The sequence below is a fragment of the Neopelma chrysocephalum genome, unplaced genomic scaffold, assembly GCF_003984885.1.
Source record: "Neopelma chrysocephalum unplaced genomic scaffold, ASM398488v2 Primary Assembly neopelma1_243, whole genome shotgun sequence".
Classification (NCBI taxonomy): domain Eukaryota; kingdom Metazoa; phylum Chordata; class Aves; order Passeriformes; family Pipridae; genus Neopelma; species Neopelma chrysocephalum.
In genome coordinates, this window is record NW_020897905.1 from 484,982 (window position 1) to 508,569 (window position 23,588).

Here is a 23,588-nt window from a genome sequence, read left to right on the forward strand (position 1 = left end):
AGATGATTTTTAAGGAATGGGAGATGATTTTTAAGGAATGGGAGATGTCTTGTACCTGCAGGGTAGCCCAGGTTGGCCTGGGTCACCAAACCTGACAGACTCTGCCCAGTTTGGCATTTACTTTTATTCAGATTTGGGTTATGTTTGTCAAACTTGGCTTAAGCAGCAGCCAACCTTTGCAATTTAATCTCTTCCTTAATGGTAATGAATTAATTTGAAAACTGTAAACGAGGTTAACAGGGAATGTCTTCTCTGTCTGACATTCTCCAACCAATCTTTCATCCCATTTAGGTGGAAAACAAAGCAGAGACTGAAACTGAGGAAGCAGAGAAAGTTCCAGAAGGAGAAAACGAGAGAAATGCAGAAAAAGAGCCGGAGGGAGAAGTGGCTGCAGAGCCCAAGTCAGGTAACAGTTCCCAGCTGCTCCTCGAGCTGTGCTGGATTTACCAGCCTTCCCCAAGTGCTGGGACAGACCATAAACCCAACTGGAAATATTTCCTCGTGCCCATCAGGCTGTTTCATGCTTCAGTGGAACTGAGCCTGGTTTAATTTCGCTGCAAACTCGGGCTCTAAATCCTTCCTTGAGCTCACTGTAGAGCTCAGCTGAGCTTTCTGTGCAGGGACTGAGAGAGGGACTTGCAGTAACAAAGTGCCTGGAGGGCACAGAAATTATTTTTGCCCATATTCCACAACATTTGACCATTTTGGATGCAGAGAAGTGGAACTGCTGGAATTGTTCAAGGCCAGGTTGGACGGGGCTTGGAACAACCTGGGATAGTGGAAGGTGTCCCTGCCCATGGCAGGGAGGTGGAATGGGGTGAGCCTTAAGGTCTTTTCCAACCCAAACCATTCCATGATTCTCTGTTCACTTCTACCCTTAAAAGTGAATATTTTAGCTCAGTTTCTCTGTGAAGTGATGCAGATGGTTTTCACAGGCTGAGGAGTAATGTTGTTTTCTACGTAAACCCTTCTTGTTTATTTTTAACATGTTTCCCTTGTGCCTCATGGAATCCTGGAACGATTTGGGCTGGAAGGGACCTTAAAGCCCATCCAGTGCCACCCCCTGCCATGGGCAAGGACATCTTCCACTAGCCCAGGTTGCTCCAAGCCCCGTCCAACCTGGCCTGGGACACTCCAGGGGTGGGAATTAATTTATTGTCTTTTCCTGCCACTTAGATCCAGTTTTTTAGCCCAGGTAGAACAGGGAGCATTTGGATTTGATGTGATGGTGGAGTTGATTTGGAAACGATGAGAGGAAGCTGATGGCAGGTGATGGGCTGAGGGGATGGGAATGGAAAGCATTTAAAGGTGTCCCATTTGTTGGGTCAGGTCCTCTCAGGTGTGGGTCCCTGTCAGCGTTTGGGTGGGAGCAGGGATGGCACGGGGGGATGAGCTCATTAGTGGGGCTCATCAGTGTGAGAGCCCTCCCCACCCTGAGGTGCTGCAGGCCAGGGCAGCACACAAACAGCTCGGGGAATGTGTTGCAGAGGAGAAGGAGGCAGAGGAGAACAAGGAGAACGTTGATGGCAGCAAAGACAAAGAGAGCGAGGCCGGGAAGAAGAAAGTGGAGCACGAGATCTCGGAAGGAAACGTCGCCACAGCTGCAGCTGCTGCCTTGGCCTCTGCTGCCACCAAAGCCAAGGTTGGTTCTGGCCCAGCACTCCCTGCCTGGGCTTCCAGCTCCCTAAAATCAATCCCTGCCTGAAGTGGCTCTTTGTTCCAGAGCTGAGTTCACATCCTAATCCCCGACACCTCAAAGGAGCACAAGTGCTGCCTTCTTTCCTTCTGCTTGAACCCCTGCGTGAGAGAACAGACAATTCTAATTTAAGCAGCTGCTTTTATGGTTAAAAGTCGATGAACATCCCTAAGAAACAGCCCCAAAATGTGTTTGTCATTTCTTGGAGTGGCTTTTCTCTGCTGGGCAGGTCTGGCTGTGATGCTGAGGGTGTTGGTCTGGTGAGAAAACCTTCTCCTGCCCTTCCTGCTGCTCGGGGGCTGCACACAAACCCTGTCCTTGGGCTCTGTGAACACAGGGTGCTGTTCAGTTCTGGCACTGCAGTTTTTACAGACAACTTAATGATTTGATTCCTTGTTAAGAGGTCTGTTAAAAGCACCTCCTTGTCTTTCTCTCCCTAAACTTGTGTTTGTCTGTGGTCTCTAATGAGCTGTGTTTGAATGAGGGTCCCATCTGACAGCTTTTCTTCACCCTGTAATTACTGATTGCACATTGTCTCTCCTTTCCTTTTTGCAGGAGCCACACTGCTCTCATTTCTCCCAGAATATCTTTTTTTTTTCAAAATCCGTTTTCTCTTTACCAATTTCTGTGGATTCAAGTTTTAGTTGAGGGTTTTAATTGCTCTTGGCTTCGGTGCCATGTTCCATGTCCACCTACTTTATAGACACCCAGAGCAGAGCATGGCTGGTGTGTATTCCTGAGGGGTTTCCAGGACATAACAAGGGATATAATGAGGTGTGTGTTGTACTGACTTTTGCACTCTGACCTTTGACTCTTCAAACTTTAGACTTTTGCCCCCACCTGCATCCCCCAGACTGAGGATGGTGGGTGATGTCAGGACACAGTCCCTCCTTTTGAACCCGGGACATTGAGAATCTTTTAGTTGTTACCTTCCAAAACAGGTTCTAAAATCCCAGGTTTCAGCAAACTTCGTGTCCATTGAAATCCCAGATTCCAGGTGAGCCTGAAGTTCAGTGTTTGGGTGAAGTGCAGAGCCCAGACTGGCTCCCTCTTGCGTCACCTGAACCTGAGAGGAGCTTGCAGTTCATCAAACTCACAGAAATTCTCAGCCAAGTTGGAAAAAAACCTGCTCATATATAAGGAGCCATGAAATTTAATGTCTGTTTTATGGCAGAAAATAAAGCTGAGCTCCTGCTTCCCTCCCTGGTGCTAACGAGCTCTGGAGGGAGCAGGGACCTGGCTGGTGGCAGTTTTCATTATGGTAATAATAATGGTTGGGGAGAATTTTAGCTTTGCATTACAGGAAATAATGGGTTGTAATTAGGATGTTGACACTTCAGAGGAGAATTCGGGTCCAGCAGGGATTTCTCTTTCCACTCAGCTTAAAAACCCAGACAATAATGAAGCTTTTGGTGATCTGTGTCTTGTCTGAGGGAGTAATTAAATTCTTCCTCATAAACTCTAGTCCTGGTCAACGTGAAAAGCTGTTACAAAGGTGTTTTCCTTGGGATTTTGTGTCAGAGGAGTATTGCAGTTGGCTTCTGAGGAGAAACGGGTTAGAGGCAGGATCTTGAGGTGGGTTTTTTTGTTCGTTTGGGGTTTTTGTCTTTTGGGATCAGTGGCTTCACCCAGAAGTTGTGCTGTTTGAGAGATGATGGGTGTGTGTGTTCAGGGGTGAGACTGTGTTACATACAGAGCAACAATTTAAAGGGTGTTTTTACAGGGTCTGGCTTCTGAACAAACCATATTAGAATTAAAGTCCCTTTTCCTCATTTTCCTCTCAAGATTCCTAACCCAGTGTAAGCTGGTTTTTCCTTTCTAGTCCCGAAGTATCCCCTGCTGGATCATGTCCTCTGCTGCTCTGAGCTCTGCTCCAGCTGGGGCTGAGCTGCAGAACCCCTGCTGAGCTCCTGATCCATCCCTTCCACTGCCCAAAGGACTGGTCTGGTCCCAGTCTGACCTCCTGCACAGCCCTGATCCCATGACTGCCCTGAACTCCTGTCCTGGGGGAGCTGGCACTGAGCAGCCCTTGCCTGGGAGCCACTGAGGCAAAGGGGCTCCAGGAGAGCTGGGGAGGGACTGGGGATGGAGGGACAGGACACAGGGGAATGGCTTCAAACTCCCAGAGAGCAGGGTTGGGTGGGATATTGGGAAGGGATTCCTGGCTGGGAGGGTGGGGAGGCCCTGGCACAGGTTGCCCAGAGAAGCTGTGGCTGCCCCTGGATCCCTGGAAGTGTCCAAGGCCAGGTTGGAGCAACCTGGGCTGGTGGGAGGTGTCCCTGCCCATGGCAGGGGGACTGGATGGTTCCTGAAGTCCTTCCAACCCAAACCAGTGTGGGATTCTGTTTTACAGAATCATTTAGGTTGGAAAAGCCCTTTAAGGTCATTGCTCAGTGATGACTCAAGGCTGGAGCAGCGCTGGGTTTTTAATTTAAATCCCAATTGATTTTGTGTTACTGATTTTTCCTTGTGCTCTGTGCCCACGTGGGGCCCTGGGTGATGCCAGGCTGAGGAACAGCCTCCCTGGGCCTCTCCAGGAAAAACTCCATTGTCATTTCCTTTCTAATGTGTGTCTTGAGACCTGTCCTTTACCTGATTGTGTGCTTTGCTGATTTGATGTTAATCTGGTTTCACTGTTAAAATTGCACACGTGAAACAAGGCAGGAGACTCTGCACCAACCAAAGGGCTCCTCTCACTCTGAATTTTCATACAAAGGAGTTTATTTCACTGAACAGTGTTATTTACATTAAATTCTCTAGCCCTGCCAGCATTTTTTCATTATTTCAAGTGTGTGCAGCACTTTGGTCAGTGTTTAGCTGAACAGCTGCTTGAATTTCACAGGGATGTGGTGTTGGATGAGCTTGGGATCACCCTGAATCTCTCAAGCTGACTGAAAATTCACCTTAGTGAGAGTGTGAATGTTTATTATCCAGCTTCCCTGAAGCCTTGCTTTGTTGCTGGTGGGTCACAGATGTGTCACATGACACAACAATATGGAGAAATTCTCTTTATAATTAGGATTACAGGGAGTTTTTTAATGCTGCTTTCCTCCAACTTGGTGTTTTCTCACAGTTCTGAGCCAGTTTGGGGCCCAGCTCAGTAAATATGAGTCTGTTTGCAGCTTGGGCTGGATAAAATCCAGCTTTTTCTTTTTTCCTTCTTCCCCTCAGCCCTCACCTCTGCCTTCTGCCAGCCCAGTCCTCCTTCCCCTCAGCCCTTGGATGTCAGTGAGGCTTGGCTGGGACACTGCATGGAAACATCTGTGACTGCAGAACCCCCAAGCAGCACAGGATGGGGGGATTTGCAGGGAATTTTCATTCTGAACGAGAGGTTTTTACCAAAAACCGGTGGAAGGCATCATTAACACACTTCTCACACTCTGAGAATGTGAAGCACTTTTATGGGCTGTCTCATAAATATATAGACACATATAGATCTCCTGAATTATTTATGTCTAAGTGTGCATATATAAATGGGATAAAGCTAAACCCTTGCAAAGAATCAATTTGCCTTTAACCTGAGGAAAAGCTGTTTTAGTGGCCAAGACATGCCAGAGTCCTCTCCGTGTTTTGGGGGCTGTTCCAGGGAACAGCCTCCTGTGAGTGTTTTGTGGGAGCTTTATGGATGACCCGTGGAACAGACCCATCTCCCTCATTCCCATTCCCACTGGAAGTGCTGGGAAGGCTCTGAGGCAGAGCTGGATTGCTCTGAGCATCCCCAACACCTCTTGTGTTGAACCTTAACACCTATTTATTCCAGTAAAAGCTTAATAACCCTCCAGTTCCCAGTGTAAGATTGATAATCTGATTCCCTGCCTTCTGTGCAGGGATGGGCAGAGCTGGATGCAGGCAGGGCTGGACTGTTCCTTCCCTTGGAACACTTCCCTCTGCCCACATTCCCCAACCCAACCCTGTGTTCTCCCCCAGCACCTGGCGGCCGTGGAGGAGAGGAAGATCAAGTCCCTGGTGGCCCTTCTGGTGGAAACCCAGATGAAGAAGCTGGAGATCAAACTGCGCCACTTTGAGGAGCTGGAGACCATCATGGACCGGGAGAAGGAGGCAGTAAGTGGGTTTGGGGACTGAACAGCCCTGCAGAGATCCGTGTGTGCCAGCAGCTGGGAGCCCAGGCATTCCAGCTCTTCCTCACCCTTGGGTGTCCTTCTCCTGCAGGTAAAATCCACAGTTGCCTCCCAGAGTGGCTTTTGAGCCGTGTCCTCCTTTATCCAGGACTTTCTCTTTGCCATGAGCACACACTGGTGGTGTCAGGGATGTGCTTCCTAATCCCTGCTCCAGGCAGGGGTGTGGGGTGGAGCCTTTCTGTGGCCTTTGCACGTGGGTTCTGTCCCACATCAGAGCAGCTTTTCCCTGCAAAGAGTGAAGTGGGTGGAAACTTTCCTTTCCCAAGGGAAGGGAGCAGCTCTGCCTTTCCTCCCAGGCCCAGCCCAGACTTGGTTCCAGCAGCAAAGTTCAGGTTTTTTGGGGGCATTCTCAGCAGCCCTTGGGAAAGCCCTGGAAGTGGGATGTGGAGGGGGAAGCAGGTGTGCTCAGGAGTAACAGCTTCAGTCTGTGATGATGATGATGGGTTTGGCTGAGGTGGGAGGGCAGCAGCAGCTCCAGGAGAAGGGAAGGAAGCAGCAAGGTCAGGACATGGAAGAGGTGCTGTCTGGGCTGTCAGTGCTGGATTGCTCAGCAGTTGTGAGGGTTTGTGTCAGATACAGAGCAAGAGGCTTTCAGGGAAGTGATTCCTCTCCAGCTACTTAACAGATGACTCAAAACTTCATTTTTATCAGAGTGATCACTTTTAATCCATTTCTCGTGTTGTGTAGCTGCCTCCTTCTTGTCAGAAGCCAGTTCCTGTAGGTGGGTTGAAAATGTTGATTCATAATTCCAGGAATTTCCACACTTGCTCGTCTGTGTGAATTTAATGGAATTTACACCCTCATCTGGCATTATTGGAATCACAGACTATCTCAGGTTGGAGTCCAACTCCTCACCTCCCAAAACTAAACCATGTGACCAAGGGCCTCACCCAGACACCCCTTGGATTCTGCCAGGCTGGTGCCATGACCACATCCCTGGGTCCCAACCACCCTCTCCATGAAGAACCTCTTCCCAGTGCCCAATCCAGAGTTCCCTGATAGAGTTTGGCAAGCTGTGGTCTCCTCTTGGAGCAGGATGTCAGCAGGAGTTTCAGGATTGCTCCCCGTCCTCCCCCGTTCCTGTCCATGTTTGCTGCTGATTGGCAGCTCAGGAAACGGCCCCAACTCTTTGGGAAAGGTTCCCTGCGGGTTCCTTTCTTTGGGGGATATATTCCATTAGTGACAGGGGGTGTTTTTCTCCATTCTGAGGCGTGTGACATTTTCCTTTTTAGAAATGTGCATACAGATTTTCCCCTCGGCTTCCTGGTGGTTGCAGTCGGTCTTTTCACCTGTCATTGTGGATATTTAGGGGAATAATTAAAGCAAAAAAACCTCTTTAGTGCCGCTGCACACTGTGAATGTGTCGTTATTGCTGCCCTGGCTTTTCCTGCAGGGAAGGTGCAGGGACTGTGAGTGTTGACAGGAATCAGTGCTGCTCTGGAGGGTGTTAAATTTAAGGCAAAACACATTTATTCAGTGTTTAACTCGGTAATGTCAGTGCTGCCAGCTCTGGTTGTGTGAAACCAGGGGCCTGGTGGGGGAGCTTTGCTGACCCAGAATTTCTAATGGCACGTGAGAGCTTTGCTGGGTCTGTTCAGGGAGGGATCCCAGAATCATTTTGGGTGGAAAAGCCCTCCCAGCCCATGGATCCCCCCTGTGCCCCATCCCCACCTTGTCCCCCAGCCCAGAGCACTGAGTGCCACGGCCAGGCCTTCCTGGGACACCTCCAGGGATGGGCACTCCAAACCTCCCTGGGCAGCCCCTGCCAGGGCCTGACCACCCTTTCCAGGGAGAAATTCCTCCTGTTGCACATTGGAGGATTGTCAAGTGTAATATTCATAAATATCTACCTAAAGTTTTGGCTGATTTCCTGAATGGGGTTGTGTGGGGAGATTCTACTCCCTGCTCCCTAGAGGCTCCAGAGGAGACCACAGAGATGATTTGGGGTCTGGAGCATCCCCCTGATGAGCAGAGACTGCAGGAGCTGGGCCTGGTTAGTCTGGAGGAGAGAAAACTGAGAGGGGATCCATCAATCCACACAAATATCCCCAAGGGCTGTCAGGATGGTCCCACACTCTGCTCAGGTGCCCAGGGACAGGATGAGGACCAATGGCCACAAACCAAACCACAGCAAGTTCCACCTCAACCTGAGGCAGAACTTCTCTCCACGAGGGTGGAGAGCCTGGAACAGCTGCCCACGGAGGGTGTGGAGTCTCCTCTCTGGAGACATCCCAATCCCACCTGGACACGTCCCTGTGTCACCTGCTCCAGGTGACCCTGCCTTGGCAGGGGGTTGGATGATCTCCAGGTGTCCCTTCCAATCCCAACCATTCCATGACTGTGGCAGGTGGCACACACGGATCTTTAGGGTGGCACACATGGATCTTTAGGGTGGCACACACGGATCTTTAGGGTGCCCAGTGTCACCCCTGCCTCATTCCTGCTGCAGGAATGGCTGAGCTGGGAGAGATGGGAGAGCAAATGCAAATTACTGAGGGAGTTCCCCCTGGAAAATGTGTTCCTGCCAGTGGTTTTAGTGCCACTCTGGGGGTACAACTGGGGGCTGTGCCCACAAATCCACGTCTGAGCTGGTGGCAGAACCTGGTACAGAACCAGCTATTCAAACTCGGCTCAGTTTTAAGCCCAGCTCGTGTTATAACGTGTGTTTATGTGCCTTATTTTCCTCTCACCCTCTGTTTTTCCTCCTCCTGAGCGTAGGGAACGTGTAGAAAGGAAGTTTTCCCTGGTTTTCTTTACTACAAGGTGGATTTTCAGGCACTGGATGCTGTTTGGGCATCCTTGTAAAGACTGTAGCAGGATGGGGTTCCACAAAGAGAGCAAAGCAGGGATTCAGAAAGGTATGAAAGGAATAAAAAACCTCTTGCCTGAGCCTTTGTTTGGGGTCATTTGCAGTAATTCCTCTGGGAGCTGCTGGACACCTCTGGAATGTTTCCCCACACGCCCCATTACGCCCCATTACTCCGGTGGGGTGGTTTTATCGAGTTCTTCCCCACCAACCCTGAGAGTGGCCGAGGAGAAAGGAGGCATGGCAGCATGAATAATGCCATTGTCACCCTGCAGGCAGCCCGGGAGCCCCCAGCCAGGGCATGTTTTATTCATGAGGCTCGGCCCATCTGGGGCTGCTCAATGCCGGCTCTGTGGAGCTCCTTCCCTTCCCAGCCCTGCCTTGGCAGCAGCCAGGCCCAGCACAAAGTGTTGGGGGAGCCTGGGGATTCTTGGAGAACTTGTGCTAGGTGAGGGTCTCCTTGGCAACCTGCTTTCCAGCTGGATTATGGATATACCTTCAAATGCTCATGAAATATTTGTAAACGAGTCACGCGGGGCGGGTTCCGAAGGGGACTGATGCAGGAATGTGTTAGTAGTTGTTAAATAAGTCACATATCACACACTGCCAGAGCCAGGACACCAAGCCAGCACACAAATGCTCAACAGCAAGAAATATTTTCTGTGGCTTTTCTGTATTTTTGTGGAATCCCACACTGGTTTGGGGTGGGAGGATCTTCAGGCTCATCCAGTTCCACCCCTTGGGCAGGGGCACCTTCCACCAGAGCAGGTTGCTCAGGGCTTACTTACTCTCTGTGGCTTCAAAATTAATCAGAGTAGCCTATTTTATGTCAATTGGCCTAAATGACCTGAGGTTTTTTAGGTAATACTCTTAATGATGCCAATCACTGCTGCTCAGCTGTCACAATGTCCACTTCCTACACTTGAAGGTGTGGAGGGGGGTCCTGCCTGGAATCCCTGAGCTCCTGCTGTTGCACACACGTTCTGCTTTGGTCTCACCTAGAAAATCTCTTGAATTTCCTGTTCTCCCTCATTCCAACATGCAGAAGATTGAGAGAAAACCCCCCCCAGTTTCTCCTAGAGCTGTGTTGAGGCTGAATTCTCTGTGGTGCTCACTGAGGAACCAGTTGTGTTGTAGTAACAGTAGTAACTGTAGTTGTAGTAACAATAACCAGGAGATTTTAGGACAAAACAAGGTGAGTTCCTCTGTTCCAGCTGGAAAATGGTCTGGAGCCTTCACCCAAACCAGCTGCAAGTATCCATAGGATTGTCACTGATGCTGGTTTTGATTTTGGTGTGGGTTGGAACGAGATGAACTCCACGGTCCCTTCCAGCCCGAGCTGTTTTGTGTCTTGCACAAACATGTTGAGATCTCCATTCTCAGCCTCCCTTTGCCTTTCCCCCTGTCCCTGGTGCAGCTGGAGCAGCAGAGGCAGCAGCTGCTGACGGAGAGGCAGAACTTCCACATGGAGCAGCTCAAGTACGCGGAGCTCAGGGCCCGGCAGCAGATGGAGCAGCAGCACAGCCAGAACCCCCAGCAGCCCCACCAGCACCCCAGCGGGCCTGGCATGAACCCCCTGGGGGCTGGGGCACACCCAGGGCTGCTGCCCCACCAGCAGCCCCCGCCGTACCCCATGATGCACCACCAGATGCCACCTCCTCACCCACCCCAGCCAGGTAAGAGCTGCGGGGAGGGAATTCCTGCACTTAATCACTGTCTGGGATCTGAGCCCGGAGGGAGGGGTGCTGCCAGGTGTGGTGGGTGGTCTGTGTGGCTGGGTTGCAGTGGTGCTGCTGTCAGACACAGGCAGTGGGCTGGAAAGGGGAGCTGTGCTCGTTCTCACCTTCGTTTTGGAGGTTTTACCCCCGTTCCAGAGGTGTGGATGCAGTTTGGGGAGGAGGTTTCTTATGGAAACCTCTTCTCCTCTTCCCAAAAGTAGCCCCAGGCTCTCCCCAGCAGTGCCCAGTGACGGAGTGGGGGGCAATGGGCACAAACTAAAACATGGAAAATGCCATCCAGCCGCAGGAAAACACTTGGTTTCCCTGTGAGGGTCGTCAGCCCTGGAGCAGATTGTCCAGCAGGGCTGGAAGTTCCAGTGCCTGGACACAGTCAGGCTCTAAAGTAAAGTAAAAAGATAGAGCAACCCCTAAATATCACTTCAGACTATTTTAGGTTGTTTCTGTTTCCTTAGACTTGTTTTATACCCGGTGATCTGAGCAGAGGTGCTCCTTCAAAAACAATCATTCCTCAAATTTTCCAGTTCGTGGCACACCAAGCCATGGAAAAAAATTAAGGTCTGGAACAAGAAGCAGAGGCAGGAAGCTCCTTAAGGAACTTCCTTTGCAGGGCACCCAACTGTGACAGGTTCCTGTGTCCTCCTTGGATGTGTTTGGTGCCAGCTGGGAGTCACAGGACAGTGTTTGTCAGGGGTCACCTGGAAGTCTCTGATCCAGCCTCCTGCTTGGAGCAGGACCAGTTGGATCCCGTGGCAAGGGAATTGTCCTCATGGGGGTTGGGTGTCTCCAGAGGGGGAGATACTCCTGATTCCAGAAGGTGGAGGGGTCAGGTGGTGATGTTGTTGCAATGGTAGTTTAAAATCAGCTGACAGTGTCTGGCACATGGTGAGCTGGTTGTGTGAGTGGGGCACAGCCAGGGAGAAGAGCTGTTGTCAGTCCTCAGCTGCCTGACCAACCACTGCTCTGGGACAAGATCCCAGTGGTTGTTAGCCAAAAATCTTGGGGAAGAATTCGCCTAGGCTGCTGCTATTCCTCCTTTTATGAGGAATTTCTTCACAGAAAGGGTGATAAACATTGGCAGGGGCTGCCCAGGGAGGTTTGGAGTGCCCAGCCCTGGAGGTGTCCCAGGAAGGCCTGGCCGTGGCACTCAGTGCTCTGGGCTGGGGGACAAGGTGGGCATGGGGCACAGGGGGGATCCATGGGCTGGGAGGGCTTTTCCAGCCTCAGGGATCCTCTGGAGAAGCTGAAGAGTTTGGGGTATCACAAAATAGGACATGGCAACAGGAAGCTGCAGGAGGTTGAGTTTTCCTCTTGGGAAAAGCCCTGTGTGAAGGGTTTGGTTTGGGAAGGAGCAGAAGGGCACAGGAAAACAGCAGGATGTGCAGGTGACCGGGAACATGGGAGGCACCTGATCCAGCTGGGTCTGCACAGCAGGAAAACTGGAGTCACTCAGCAGATGTTGTGATGTTAATTGGGCTAATTGGGCAGGACGGTGAGAGTTGTCTTGTGATGGAAATGCTCCAGTTCACTCTGGTTTTAAGGGTTGGTGAGTTCCTGACTTTGTTGTGGACAGAAAATGCTGAGACTGCTTGGAGCTGGTTTGGTTATTGCTGAGGCTGAACTGGGATGTGCTGAAATACGGTCTGGTTTAGATTCCAGTAATATCACACCTCTGTGTGTCTGCTGTGGGGTGTAGTGACAACCCCAGGGCTGCTCACGTGGCAGCGGAGGGAAGAAATAACCTGTGGAATGGGAAAAGGGGAAATTGAGAACAGATTTAAGGGGGGAATGGTGGCCTGTCATGCACAGCTCTCACTGACACGCTGCTGCTGAGCCTGGAGGTGGAACAGGATGAAATGCATTGTTGTATCCACTGGGGGACCAGGAAAACTGTGTTTCTAATGCATTCACATCCCTGGCTCACATCACACCTTATTACTGCAGCCCCACCCAGGCTCTGCAGCCCCAGTGCTCCCTCTCAGAGCGTGGCAGGGGGTGGGGGCCTGTGTTAATTAGTCGGTGCCTCTCTGCCTCACATTTCATTAAAGCTGGTCGATAGATTGACTTTTCCACCAGCACCTCCCCTGATGGAGGGCAGCAGAGTGATGGATGAGGCTCAGCACTCCTGGCTCCCACAGCAGTGAAGCCTCTGGTGCTGTCTCATCCCAGACACCTCCAGGGGTAGGACTGTCCCCCCTCCACCTGGCCTGACAGTTTTCTGTTTGATACTTTGGTGAAGGGAAGAATTTGAGGCCCTTTCAGAGTTCAAAGCAAACCCCTCTGTGTCTGCAGCCACATCCCAGCTGATCTTGCCTAGAGAGCAAGAGAGTCTTGTTTCCTTGAGTTCTTCAGTGGAAGTTTGTTGGGAATGCTTGGGAGGTCCAGGGGTGCCGAAGCTCTTTGGCTGCAGAGTGGAGTTGGTGTAACTTGAGGGCAGGGAGGGGAAATGGCCAAGTCCACCATTTCCTCAGGTTCAGCACCTAAACCCTGAGCCAGTCCTGGGAGTGTGAGTTGTACCCTGGGGATCCTGGAGATCCTGGAAATCCTCACTCACAGGGACCCACTTTTCTGTTCGGGCAGGTCAAGATGCCCAGAGTTTGGCTTCCCTTGAGAAAAGTCTCAGGCTGTGCCAGGGGAGGGTCAGGTTGGACATCAGGAGGAGTTTCTCCCTGGAAAGGGTGGTCAGGCCTTGGCAGGGGCTGCCCAGGGAGGTTTGGAGTGCCCAGCCCTGGAGGTGTCCCAGGAAGGCCTGGCCGTGGCACTCAGTGCTCTGGGCTGGGGACAAGGTGGGGATGGGGCACAGGGGGGATCCATGGGCTGGGAGGGTTTTTCCAACCTCAGCAATTCTGGGATTCTGTGAACTCTTCATCCTCACAGGGCAAATCTCTCTGGAAATGTTTGTTCCATGGAGGCATCTCCAGAAATCTCACTGCCACACTGGCACTCTCAGCAGTAGCACTTCATGTACACCCCCCCATATATACATTAAAAAATAATCTTTTATCTCATCGTGTTGGTCATGTTGAATCTGTGGGAAATCCCACAGAACTACTCCTGTGTTCTGCACAGTTTCCCTCCTCTGACATTTCTAGGGCAGTTGTGGTGTTGTGGTGTATTTATTGCACTTGTGAGTCTTGGAGCATTAACAGTCCCATATTCTCCTGACAGACCTGTGCATACACAGATCAGGAGCAACTTCTGCTGCTCAGTTGTTGATTTGGGATCCTTTGGAACAAACTGGGGAACTTCACCTCGTTGACCCCACACCTGTGAGTTCCCTCACTGTGGGTCTGCCCATGGGGCTCCTGCAGCCTTGGTGGAGGTGCCAAAATGTGGAGGGTGTGAGGAGATCACAGAATCCCAGAATTGTTGGGGTTGGGACCTTAAAACCCATCCAGTCCCACCCCATGCCACGGGCAGGGACACCTTCCACCATCCCAGGTTGCTCCAAGCCCTGTCCAGACACTTCCAGGGGTGGGGCAGCCACAGCTTCTCTGGGCAAAATCCACTCCAGGGCCTGCCCACCCTCACAGGGAGGAATTCCTTGGTGTGCAGCTTTTGGAAGAAGAAGGAGCCATTTCTTTCCCCAAGGTCTCACCCTCTCCCCAGTCACAACGTGGCCAGTTCAGAGACCTCAGTGGTGAATCCCACAGTGTTGTTCCTCCTTCAGGGATAAAGTTGTGCCTGGAGGCGTGGATGAGCTGCTTCCCTTTGGTGTGTGCAGCAGCTCTGGGAGAAGAAATGCCCCGTTCAGAACCCCCCCAGCAGCTGAGCAGTGACTGAGGAGCCCCCAGGGCAGGCTGGCATGGAAATACCTGCACAGCTTCCTGCTCAGCTGCCTGGTCTCACTCCAGGCTCTACCTTGGTCCTCCCTGATGTTTTCAAACAGGTTTGTGACCTCAATAAGTGCCAGGCAGAGAGGCTGTGGGTGCAGCAGACCGTGAACAGAGCGCCACGTCCCATGTCCTTAGAGTGATTGACGAGAGCTGAGGAGATGGTGGGGAACAGGGGGAGGAGAGGAGCTGAGATGGCATTTGGAGATGGCAGAGGGGAAGAAATCCCTGCTCGTGTCTTCTCTGCGTGCAGAGCTCGCAGGCTGGAGAGGTGCAGGAGCAGTGGGATGAAGGGAAATCCAAGTTGTCCATGTGGTGGATGGGATTGCAGCTGATCCACAGCGTTGTAACCTGTGTGTAGCTGTGGCTTTGGAGGTGTGAGGGTGGCTGGTGACACACAAACGTTGGCACCACCTTGGGTTCTGCTGGTGTAGTTTTGCTCTGTGAAAACCTGCCGGGGCAAGAGGGGCAGGAATAGGCCAGATCTGGTGTTTTGGGCTGGAATGGTAAATAAAAATAGTACATGTTTTGTATGTTATAATATCTACAGACTAAAATAGTGAATAAATGAGCTGGGGCTCCCAGTGAGTCCCTGGGCTCAGTTAGTCCCACTCCCTGCCTCCCCCCATCCCTGGGCCTAATTATTCACCCTCCCTGCCCAGGGAGGGTGGAGGGAAGGATGGATGGATTCCCTCCTGGAATGTCACTGCCCGTGGCAGGGGGTGCAGCAGGATGAGCTTTAAGGTCCCTTCCACCCCGAGCCCATCTGGGACTCCGTGATTCCCAGCTCTTGTGAGCCGTGTTCCCGGTGGGAAGGAGCACACCTTGGGCTTTGCAGGGAGCCAGCAGGCATTCCCTGGAGCTGCTGTCTGCTCCTGCCTGCCCAGGGCTGGGAAGCAGCTCCCTGAGTGGTGGGAGAGCGGGATGTCAGCCAGGGGATGTCAGCCAGGCACGTCCCTTCCAAATCCTGCCCCCGAATCCCGTCTGCCTTCAGGGGGCACTGGCTGTGCCTGCAGGCTTTCCCTGGGAGGGGGGAGCAGGGAGAGGTGTGCAGGAGGCTTTGGATCAGCTCCAAGCCCTGTGCATCACTGCTCCAGTGAGACAACCCCTAAAGCTGTTTATCACTCCAGTGCCCCTCGAGGAGCTGATTTAATAGAGGGAGAGGCTCGTTTGATAGAGATAAATACCTTGGAGAGCCTTTAAAAGTGGTTCCTCATCCGTTTCCCTGGAATGTGGAGCTGCAGTTTGGTAGCAGTGGAATCCTTTGGAGCGATAGGAACCTCCCTGGTCTCTAATGTGGAAAGGGTTTTTTTTTTAGTCTCTTAAATCTCGTTTTATTGAACCTTTTGCCTTTATCTCTTCCTGCGGCTGCTGTTCTAAGCTCTCCCCCCTATGTAGGTCACACTTCCACATTTTCTGCTTGAGCCACTGTCTTGGAGCAGTTACTCTCTAAAATAGAAAAGAAAAAAAATGTCTGTAGAAACAGGACTTTGGTTTTGCTGTGGTGGTGGCAGGAATTCCCCCGTGTTCAATCCCAGTTTGGTTGGATATGTGGTGGCAGGAATTCCCCCGTGTTTAATCCCAGTTTAGTCCAATTGCCACTTTCCAACCAAAGTGCTGCCCCTGCACGGGAGTGTGTAAAAGGAAATGTAACTGGATTATGCAAAATCATCTCTCAAATGAGGTTTTAAGGCATCACTCCCAGCTGTTGGAGGTGTTCAAGGCCGGGTGATTCCAGCAGTTCCTTGTGCAGCTGGAACAGAAAGCTGGTTTGGGAGCAGGAGTGTTGGAACCTTCCCTCACAGCAGAACAGGGGGATAATGGTAGAAATTCCCATGCAGCCCAATTTCTAACAGCATGATTTCAGTTTCCCATTCAATCAGTCCGTGAGGCTTCATGGCTGCTCCTTCCCACCGGGTGCTCCTTTGGTGCCTGGTTATCCCGGGCTGTTTGTGTCCCATTGTTTGGATTCCATCTGGGGCCTTTTGGTGGGGGGTTTGACTGTGTTACTTCCACTTGTGCCAGTGTTCCCAGGAGATGCCCAGTGCCCCGTGGCCCTTGCTGGGGGGGATTGTGTTGCCTTTGGGGTCCAAGAGGCATTTCCTGGGGGTTTGGAGCCGCCCCTCGCTCCGGTTTTCCCCTTCCCACCACTCCCACAGTCTCACCATCGTGTCTCTTCCCTCCCCTCCCAGGTCAGATGCCAGGGCCAGGGTCGATGCTCCCCGGGCAGCCCATGCCAGGCCGGATGATGCCAAGTGTGTCAGCCAACATCCACCCAGCCGGAGGGGCCCCCCCACCCGGGATGGCTCCCATGGCCGGGAACCTCATCGGACCTCGGGTGCCCCTGGCAGCTCCCAACGGCATGTGTGAGTGAAACCCCAGCACAACACCCCCGGGATGCTCCTGCTGTGGCTCCTCTGTCTCTGGTTTTCAGTGGAAACCCCTGTATTTCCTGTGGGAATGGCGGGATCTGTGCGCGCTGCCAGCCCTGACGGGTGCCAGGGATGTGCTTGAAGCTTTAAGTGCTCCTCTCCCCTCTGGGCATCCAAACACACTCCATTGTCCTTTATTTTATTTATGACATCCCTTCTTTTATTTATAATGATACTGAGGCTCAGTGGTGATGATCAAAAACCTCTCCTGGCTCAGTGGAGAGTCAGGAATTCACCATAAATCCTCAAATATCAAAGATATCAGAATAGAAACCAGTTCAATAATTCCTTGCTGAAAACTCGGCACCCTGAAGTTGGAACAGGGAAGTCCTGATTAGGAGGAGGCAGAAGATAAACCATGCAAGGAACATTCCCAGTGTAAAACCTACACCTCCAAAAATGAAGTTGATTTATGGCAGCCAAAAAAGCAGCTGAGTCAGGAGCCCCAGTGTGGGTGTTGTTTGAGTGAGTGTGAGAATGTGGCCAAAGCCAGAAGGCAAAAGACAAGCTGGCACAGGGAGGAATTACTGAGGAATTCTCAGTCGGGGATCCCTCAATAAATTGGCCATTATTAATTCCCCCCTGGGCTCAGCTGCTGCTCTGCCTCAGGACAGGAATCTGCACCCCAGAAACACTCAGTGTGACTGTCCCCAGAGGAGCAGGAAATTGGGATCACTCTCCCAAAAAGTCACTGGGAAAAGCCCGTCTCGTTTTGGCTGGAGCTGCAGGAGCTGTGACTCACTGGTGTTCACCAGCCCTGGTGGGAAATACTCCAGCTGATGCTATTTTTGCTCTAATTCTTCTCCTCCTCCAGCTTTACTTAGTTTTCCTTCCTTTTTCCTGAGCCTCTACCACTGGGAATATCTCATGTCAGGTTATATTCCTGTTTGCTCTCTTCCCTTATCTTAATTTCTCCTTTTTTTCTCCCCTACTAAACAAGTCAGTCATGTTCCATTAGTGTCTCCTCTCTGGGCACAAAGCTGCCCTTTCCTATCCCTGCTTTCTTCCCTCCTCTCGCTGCATCCCTGGATTCCTCTGCTTTTTAACCTACATCCACCCTTCAGAGGGGAGTGCAGGCTCTGTGTAAAATCTGCTCTTCCCTCTATTTGGACCAGGAAGGAGCCGCAGCTCGGGCCCGAGGGCAGAGCTGGGAGGGGAGAGATTCCAATTCCAACCCTGGAAGTTGCCTGGCCTGAACTTTGCCAGCTGCTGAGCTGCATCCCTGGCACCTTGTCTGTGGAAACAGGGGAATTTTTCCCTCTTTCACAGACTCCACGTGGTGGAAAAGCACCCTGAGGGTGCAGTGGGGCTGCAGTGACCCCGCAGGGTGGGAGTCGTTCCCGGCACAGTCCTGGCTGCCAGAATTCCCGTGGGACAGCCGTGTCTCCGGGGCATGGAGACCCCAGGGCGGGGCTGTGGGGTCCCTGCCCCCCGTGCAGCCCCCCCTGTGTCCCGCTCACGGTGTGTCCTGTGCTCTGTTGCAGATCCCCCCCCAGCGCAGCCCCCGCCGCCCGCGGAAGGAGTGACCCCCCCTCCGGCCGGAGCCCCCCCGGCCTCAGCCGCTCCCTAAGCAGCCAAGGAAGAGGGAAGGAACTTCCACAGCAACACAGTGGTGACCAAAAAGGAATTCCTCAGCTCCCTTCTGTCCCCGGGGGGGGTTTCACCTCCTCTCCCCGTCGTCGTGTGGGTGTGATTTACACACGCGTCGTTCCCCCTCCCCACCGCTCGGAACCCGGCAGGACTTGGCATTCCCTTGGGAGAGCTGGAGATCAGGGATGCCAGGAGTGCCTCCATGTTGCTGGTGGGAAGTCCTTTTCCCTTTGGCCTGCTTGCCTTGCAGAGCTCCACGCTGGTTTCCTTCCTCTTGGTGCTTTGAGCTTTGGCTTCTCCCGGGAAGGGTAAAATAATGCAGGTTTTAGGGTGGGGGCAGGAGCTGAGCTGAGCTTTAGGACGTGGCACGAGCCCACTCTGGGGTGATTTAGTGTTTTGGGGTCTCTGGGTAGAGCAAAGCACCAAGCTGAGATGCCAAACCAGTGCTTGGAGCAGATCAGGAGCACAGAGGGGCAGGAATGGCAGCCGTGTTCCCTCGGGATGGCTGGTCCTGACGGCCGGGGCTGCCCCACTAACTTATTACAGGAAATATTGATCCATGTCAATGAAGCCAGGAGTGAATCAATTGGAATAAAACCACTCAATGGTAGGAGTTTTCTTGCTCCAGTTTTTACCTTTCCTTTGCCTTTGGAGGTGGTAGTTGGACCTTCCCTCTGAGTAGTTCGGTGCCGTAGCCAACTGAGGAATAAACCCCCATTTTTAGTCCCCCTTTTTGGAGCATATACTTTGTACTTTTTAAAATGAAGAAAACAGGAAAAAAAAAAAAGATAAAGTAGGTAGCGAAGAAGTGCTAGAATTTGGGATTGGGTTGGGATGGCTGGGATGGGAATGCCAGAACTACCTCCTGCGGGCAGCCGGGGCGGGCAGCGGAGCTGGGGCCAGCTGGGGTCACCTCCCACGGGGCTGGAGGCTGGGGAGGGAACAGCCTCACCTGGCAGATCTGGGAGCGCCTGCTGAGACCTCCAGGCTGCCAAAACTCGGGAGAAAAATCCTGCAAAAAATCCTTCTCTGCCCGTGGTTCGGGTTCTCCGCCCTCATCCCGCCCCCGGGAGGGTTTGGGGTTCCTGAGGCTGCTCCTGGATTGGAAGGGTGGCTTTTGGCCCTGTGAGGGGGTGTGAGGATGGGCTGGAGGGAGGCTCCCAAAAATTCTGGAGCCTCCAGAACCGCTTCCACCACTTAACAAGAAAGGATTTGCCGGGTGCTCCCAGCACAGACCCCGCGGTGCCTCGCAGGGAGCGGGGCCCGCCCGCCTCCCCCTCCCATTCCAAGGCTTCCTTCCCCTCCAGGGTCTTTGGGTGAGCATGGGATTCCTGGGGCAGCCCTTAGTCCAGTTTAGAGTAACCTCAGGTTGTTTTTAGCGTGATCAATACCACGGATCCAGGGGGAGACTATTTTTTACTGTCCTAGTGCTGATCCTGCCGAGGACCTGGATCCCGGACACTGTTTTGTTTCTGTATAAATAATCCTTGTGCCGACTTTTTCACCTGATCTCTGTATAGGGCCCGTTTGATTCCTGCAGCAGCCACCCAATTTTGTGAAATAAAAGCAAAAAAAAGCGGTTTTTGTACAAAGCTGGTGGAGTTTGTGGAGTCTCCTTTTGCCTTTGTGTGCAGGACGAGCTGGGAATTGGGGGGATCCGGGGCTGTTTTGGGGCTGAGTCGGAACTGCAGCGAAACAACCACAAAGCCTGAGCTTGGAGGGGACACCGAAGCCACGCAGGGAAGGGAAGGCTCTTCACACACTCGGAATTGCTGCCTTGGAAAGGCTGCTCCAGGTTTTCAGAGCCTGATGAATGCAGATGAGGTGCAGCAGCAGCCCAGGCCCGGCAGGATCGTGGCTGTTTGATTCCTGCTTCCCCACTGGCTCCGGCTCCTGCTCCCGCTTGGATCACACTTGAAAGGAGAGCTCTGAAGTGGCAGGTTGGAATGGGAGAGGGTTGGGCTCCCTGACCTGGAGGGGTCCCACTGCTCCTCCACCCACTCCTCTAATGGGTTCATTCTGATGCTCTTCCCTCCTCTCCCACCGGGCTCTGGAGCTGCCAGGAGGGTTTTGCTTTTTGATTAAACTGGATTATATTCCAGCCATTCCTGCTGCTTCACCCAGGGAGAGCCTTTCCCTTGGAAGAAGCAGCACCACTTTCCAGGATCCCATAATGCCCACAGTCCCCAGTTCCCTGAGAAGGAAAACCCCTGGGTCCAGGACACCCCACGAAAGCCCCATCCCCTACTGGGAATTCCTCCTTGGATGGCCTGGGGTCTCCTGCTGAACGTTCCCTCAATGGGCTCCTCAGTGCTGCTCCCACACAGGGCAAGGAGAGAGGGAAGGAGCTCTTGGATCTTTGCATTCCAGCAAGGCTTGTGCCTTGGGATCTCACCCATCTCACCCGTGGCAGGGCCAGCAATGGTTATTTTCCCTCCTCTCATCCTGAAGACCTTTTTCCTGAGGGATGCACAGAACGTGGTAAATCACAATGACAGTTTTTGAACAGTTTTTTCTATTTACAGCCTCCAAAGCTTTGTGGTCACAGCAGCTGCTGAGGCTGAACTGGGCTGGGCAGTGCTGGGAGTGAGGGAGCAGAGCTTTGGAGGAGCTTTGGGAAACCAGTTTCAGGAATGCTGGTGAGAGGCTGGACCTGCCCCAGCACAGAACCTTCCCTGTGCCCTGGGCTGATCCCTCAGCAGGGCAGGGGGGGATTCTGCCCCTCTGCCCCCTCAGCTGAGACCCCCCTGCAGAGCTGCTCCAGCCCTGGGAACAGCAGCAGGAGGACGTGGAGCTGCTGGAGAGAGTCCAGAGGAGGCCCCGGAGCTGCTCCCAGGGCTGGAGCCCCTCTGCTCTGGAGCCAGGCTGGGAGAGCTGGGGGGGTTCCCCTGGAGAAGAGAAGGCTCCAGGGAGAGCTGAGAGCCCCTTGCAGGGCCTGAAGGGGCTCCAGGAGACTGGAGAGGGACTGGGGACAAGGGATGGAGGGACAGGACACAGGGAATGGCTTCCCACTGCCAGAGGGCAGGGATAGATGGCATATTGGGAAGGCTGTGAGGGTGGGGAGGGGCTGGAATGGATTTCCCAGAGAAGCTGTGGCTGCCCCTGGATCCCTGGAAGTGTCCCAGGCCAGGTTGGATGGGGCTGGGAGCAACCTGGGCCAGTGGAAGGTGTCCCTGCCCATGGCAGGGGGTGGCACTGGTTGAGCTTTAAGGTCCCTTCCCACTCAAACCATTCTGGAATTCTGACCCTGCTGTGGGCGTTGGGATCCCCACAGTTGGGCTGGGAATGGGATGAGGGCTGGGGTCGCTGCTGGAGCTCAGAGTGGGTTAGGGAGTGAATTCCTTCCTGTTCACAGCTTTTTGGCATGGATACATCGACTTGAAGGTGGGTTTAGGACAGGGCTCCAAAGTGGCTCAGTGTCTGCTCCAGAACTGCAGTGGGGTCATTTGAATCCAAGGTGTCATCAGGATAAAGGGAATTACCTGCCTGGGATGAGCCCTTCTGCCTGCTCCAGAAAATTCCCTGTCCCTCCCACTAACACACACGGCTGGGAAGGGTTTGCATCTTCATCCCAGTGATCAGACACTGCTGGATATGGAGAATGATCCGTGGGGGTTTCTTTCCTCAGCTCCGCAGGGATGAGGCAGCAGGGTGGGAATGGGAACCAGCAGGAACAGGAACCAGCACTGGCACCTCTGCTTCCCACATCCCAATAACTCACCAACCCTCCTGCAGTCCCGGGGGGCCCAGAAAGCTGCGGGTTGTGCTTTTCTGGCTGATTTAAAGCCACAAATGCCCCTCGGGTCACACAGAGGGTGGGGGGTGTCCCAGTGTGTGCAGGCACGTTGTCCCCCTGCGCTGTCCTTTCCTCCCTGTGCCTTTCTCACGAGAAAATTCCAAAGGATTTGGAAGGCTGGAAGCTCCTTTTCTCCCTTGGGAGGTTTTATAGGACCGAGTACGAGGCTGACCCCGGCGCCCATCCCCTGGATAATCCCCCCAAATCCCGTAGGAAGGGACGTGCCCCAGACAGGAGGTGACAGGGTGGCTCTGGGTGACCTGCCAAGGGCTGGGCCGTGCCGGGGCCGTCCCTTCCAGGCCCTTCCCGGCCCTTCCCGGCTCCCTCCAGGAACAGTCGCTCTTTGTCTGCTCCGGCTCCTGCCCGGCCGCCTGTGCTGCCCTGCTGGGAATCTCCCCTTTCAGTGGCACCCCGGGACGCTGCCGGGGTCAGGGCACAGCGACCCCTTCCAGCAGCCCCGGGAGCCCTCGGGACGTCTCCCGGAGGCTGCGACGGGAAACCAACAGGTGATCGTTGGGAATTTTTTTCCCCCCAAATCCCTCATTTTCTGTCCTTCCAGGTTGCGGTGGGATAAAAACAACCTGGTGTCCCTCAAAGCCAGGAGCCTTCCAGGCGTGTTCCCGGGAGTCCAGCACTGGGATGGGACCGGTGGTCCCCACGTGCCAGGACTGACGTTGCCCATCCGGCTCCGTGTGGCTGATCCGGCCGACAAAGACCTGGAGCGGCCACTTCCCCGGGGCAGGATCAGCCCAGTGGGACCTGAGGGACAGCTCCTGGCTGAGCACTCGTCCCTGTGCTGCTGGGAGAGCCACCAGATCCCTCCAGGATCCGTTCCACCGCTCCCTCCCAGCACTGGGCACAGGACGTTGTGCTCCCGCTGATCCGGAGCCGGCGCAGCCCTCGGAGGATACTTGGAGTGGATTTGGGTGACCTGCAGGTCTGGTTCTCTCTGCTGCTCCAGTTTTGGGTTCCCTCCTCCAGATATCCCAGAGCCAGAGCCTTGGGGGTGATTGAGCACCCCTGACCCGTGGTGGGAGGGATGAGGGGTGTGTTCCCTGCTCCGGGCACGCCGGGGCTCAGCTCCTCCACCCTTCCCGAGCCCTTCTCCTTCATTTCAGTGGGATAACGCGGTGTCTTCGCTCCTTGTCCTGACTGTGAAACAGCTGCTTTGATTCACCCGGATTTCCAGCAGTAATGAAAGCAAAACCCCAAAGATAAAAAGCTTTTCTGAAGGGCCTTTAGTGCCCTCTTGGCAAAATCACAAGTACTAAACCAGCTTCTCCAGCTGGGAAGGAGGAAGGTGTGGGAATGGTGCTGGTGCTCAGGGTGACTTATCCCGGTCTGTGACAGTTTTATTTGTCACCCCTGTGCAGGCTGGGCACATTCACAGACACGAAAGGTGTTGGATGCAGCTGGCAGGTGCTGTGGTGTGTCCTTGGATGCAGTGCTCCGTCCTTGGGACACAGTGCTCTGCCCTCGGGATGCAGCTGTTGGTCCTGGGGACACAGTGCTCCACCCTTGGGATGCAGTGCTTCATTCCTGGGACACCCTTGGGATGCA

At 53.3% G+C, this 23,588-nt stretch overlaps 1 protein-coding gene across 1 annotated transcript in view; it reads left to right on the plus strand.

Moving 5' to 3' along the window:
- The window catches only part of SMARCC1 (SWI/SNF related, matrix associated, actin dependent regulator of chromatin subfamily c member 1), a 55,589-nt gene extending 35,765 nt beyond the window's left edge, over positions 1–19,824 (plus strand). The window contains exons 22-27 of the mRNA XM_027703573.1: positions 292–406; positions 1,488–1,642; positions 5,624–5,758; positions 10,059–10,317; positions 16,403–16,576; positions 18,127–19,824. Of these exons, the coding sequence (XP_027559374.1) occupies positions 292–406; positions 1,488–1,642; positions 5,624–5,758; positions 10,059–10,317; positions 16,403–16,576; positions 18,127–18,212 (924 nt within the window). The 3' untranslated portion in view covers positions 18,213–19,824. The remainder of the gene's footprint in view (positions 1–291; positions 407–1,487; positions 1,643–5,623; positions 5,759–10,058; positions 10,318–16,402; positions 16,577–18,126) is intronic.
- Positions 19,825–23,588: the final 3,764 nt, after the last annotated feature.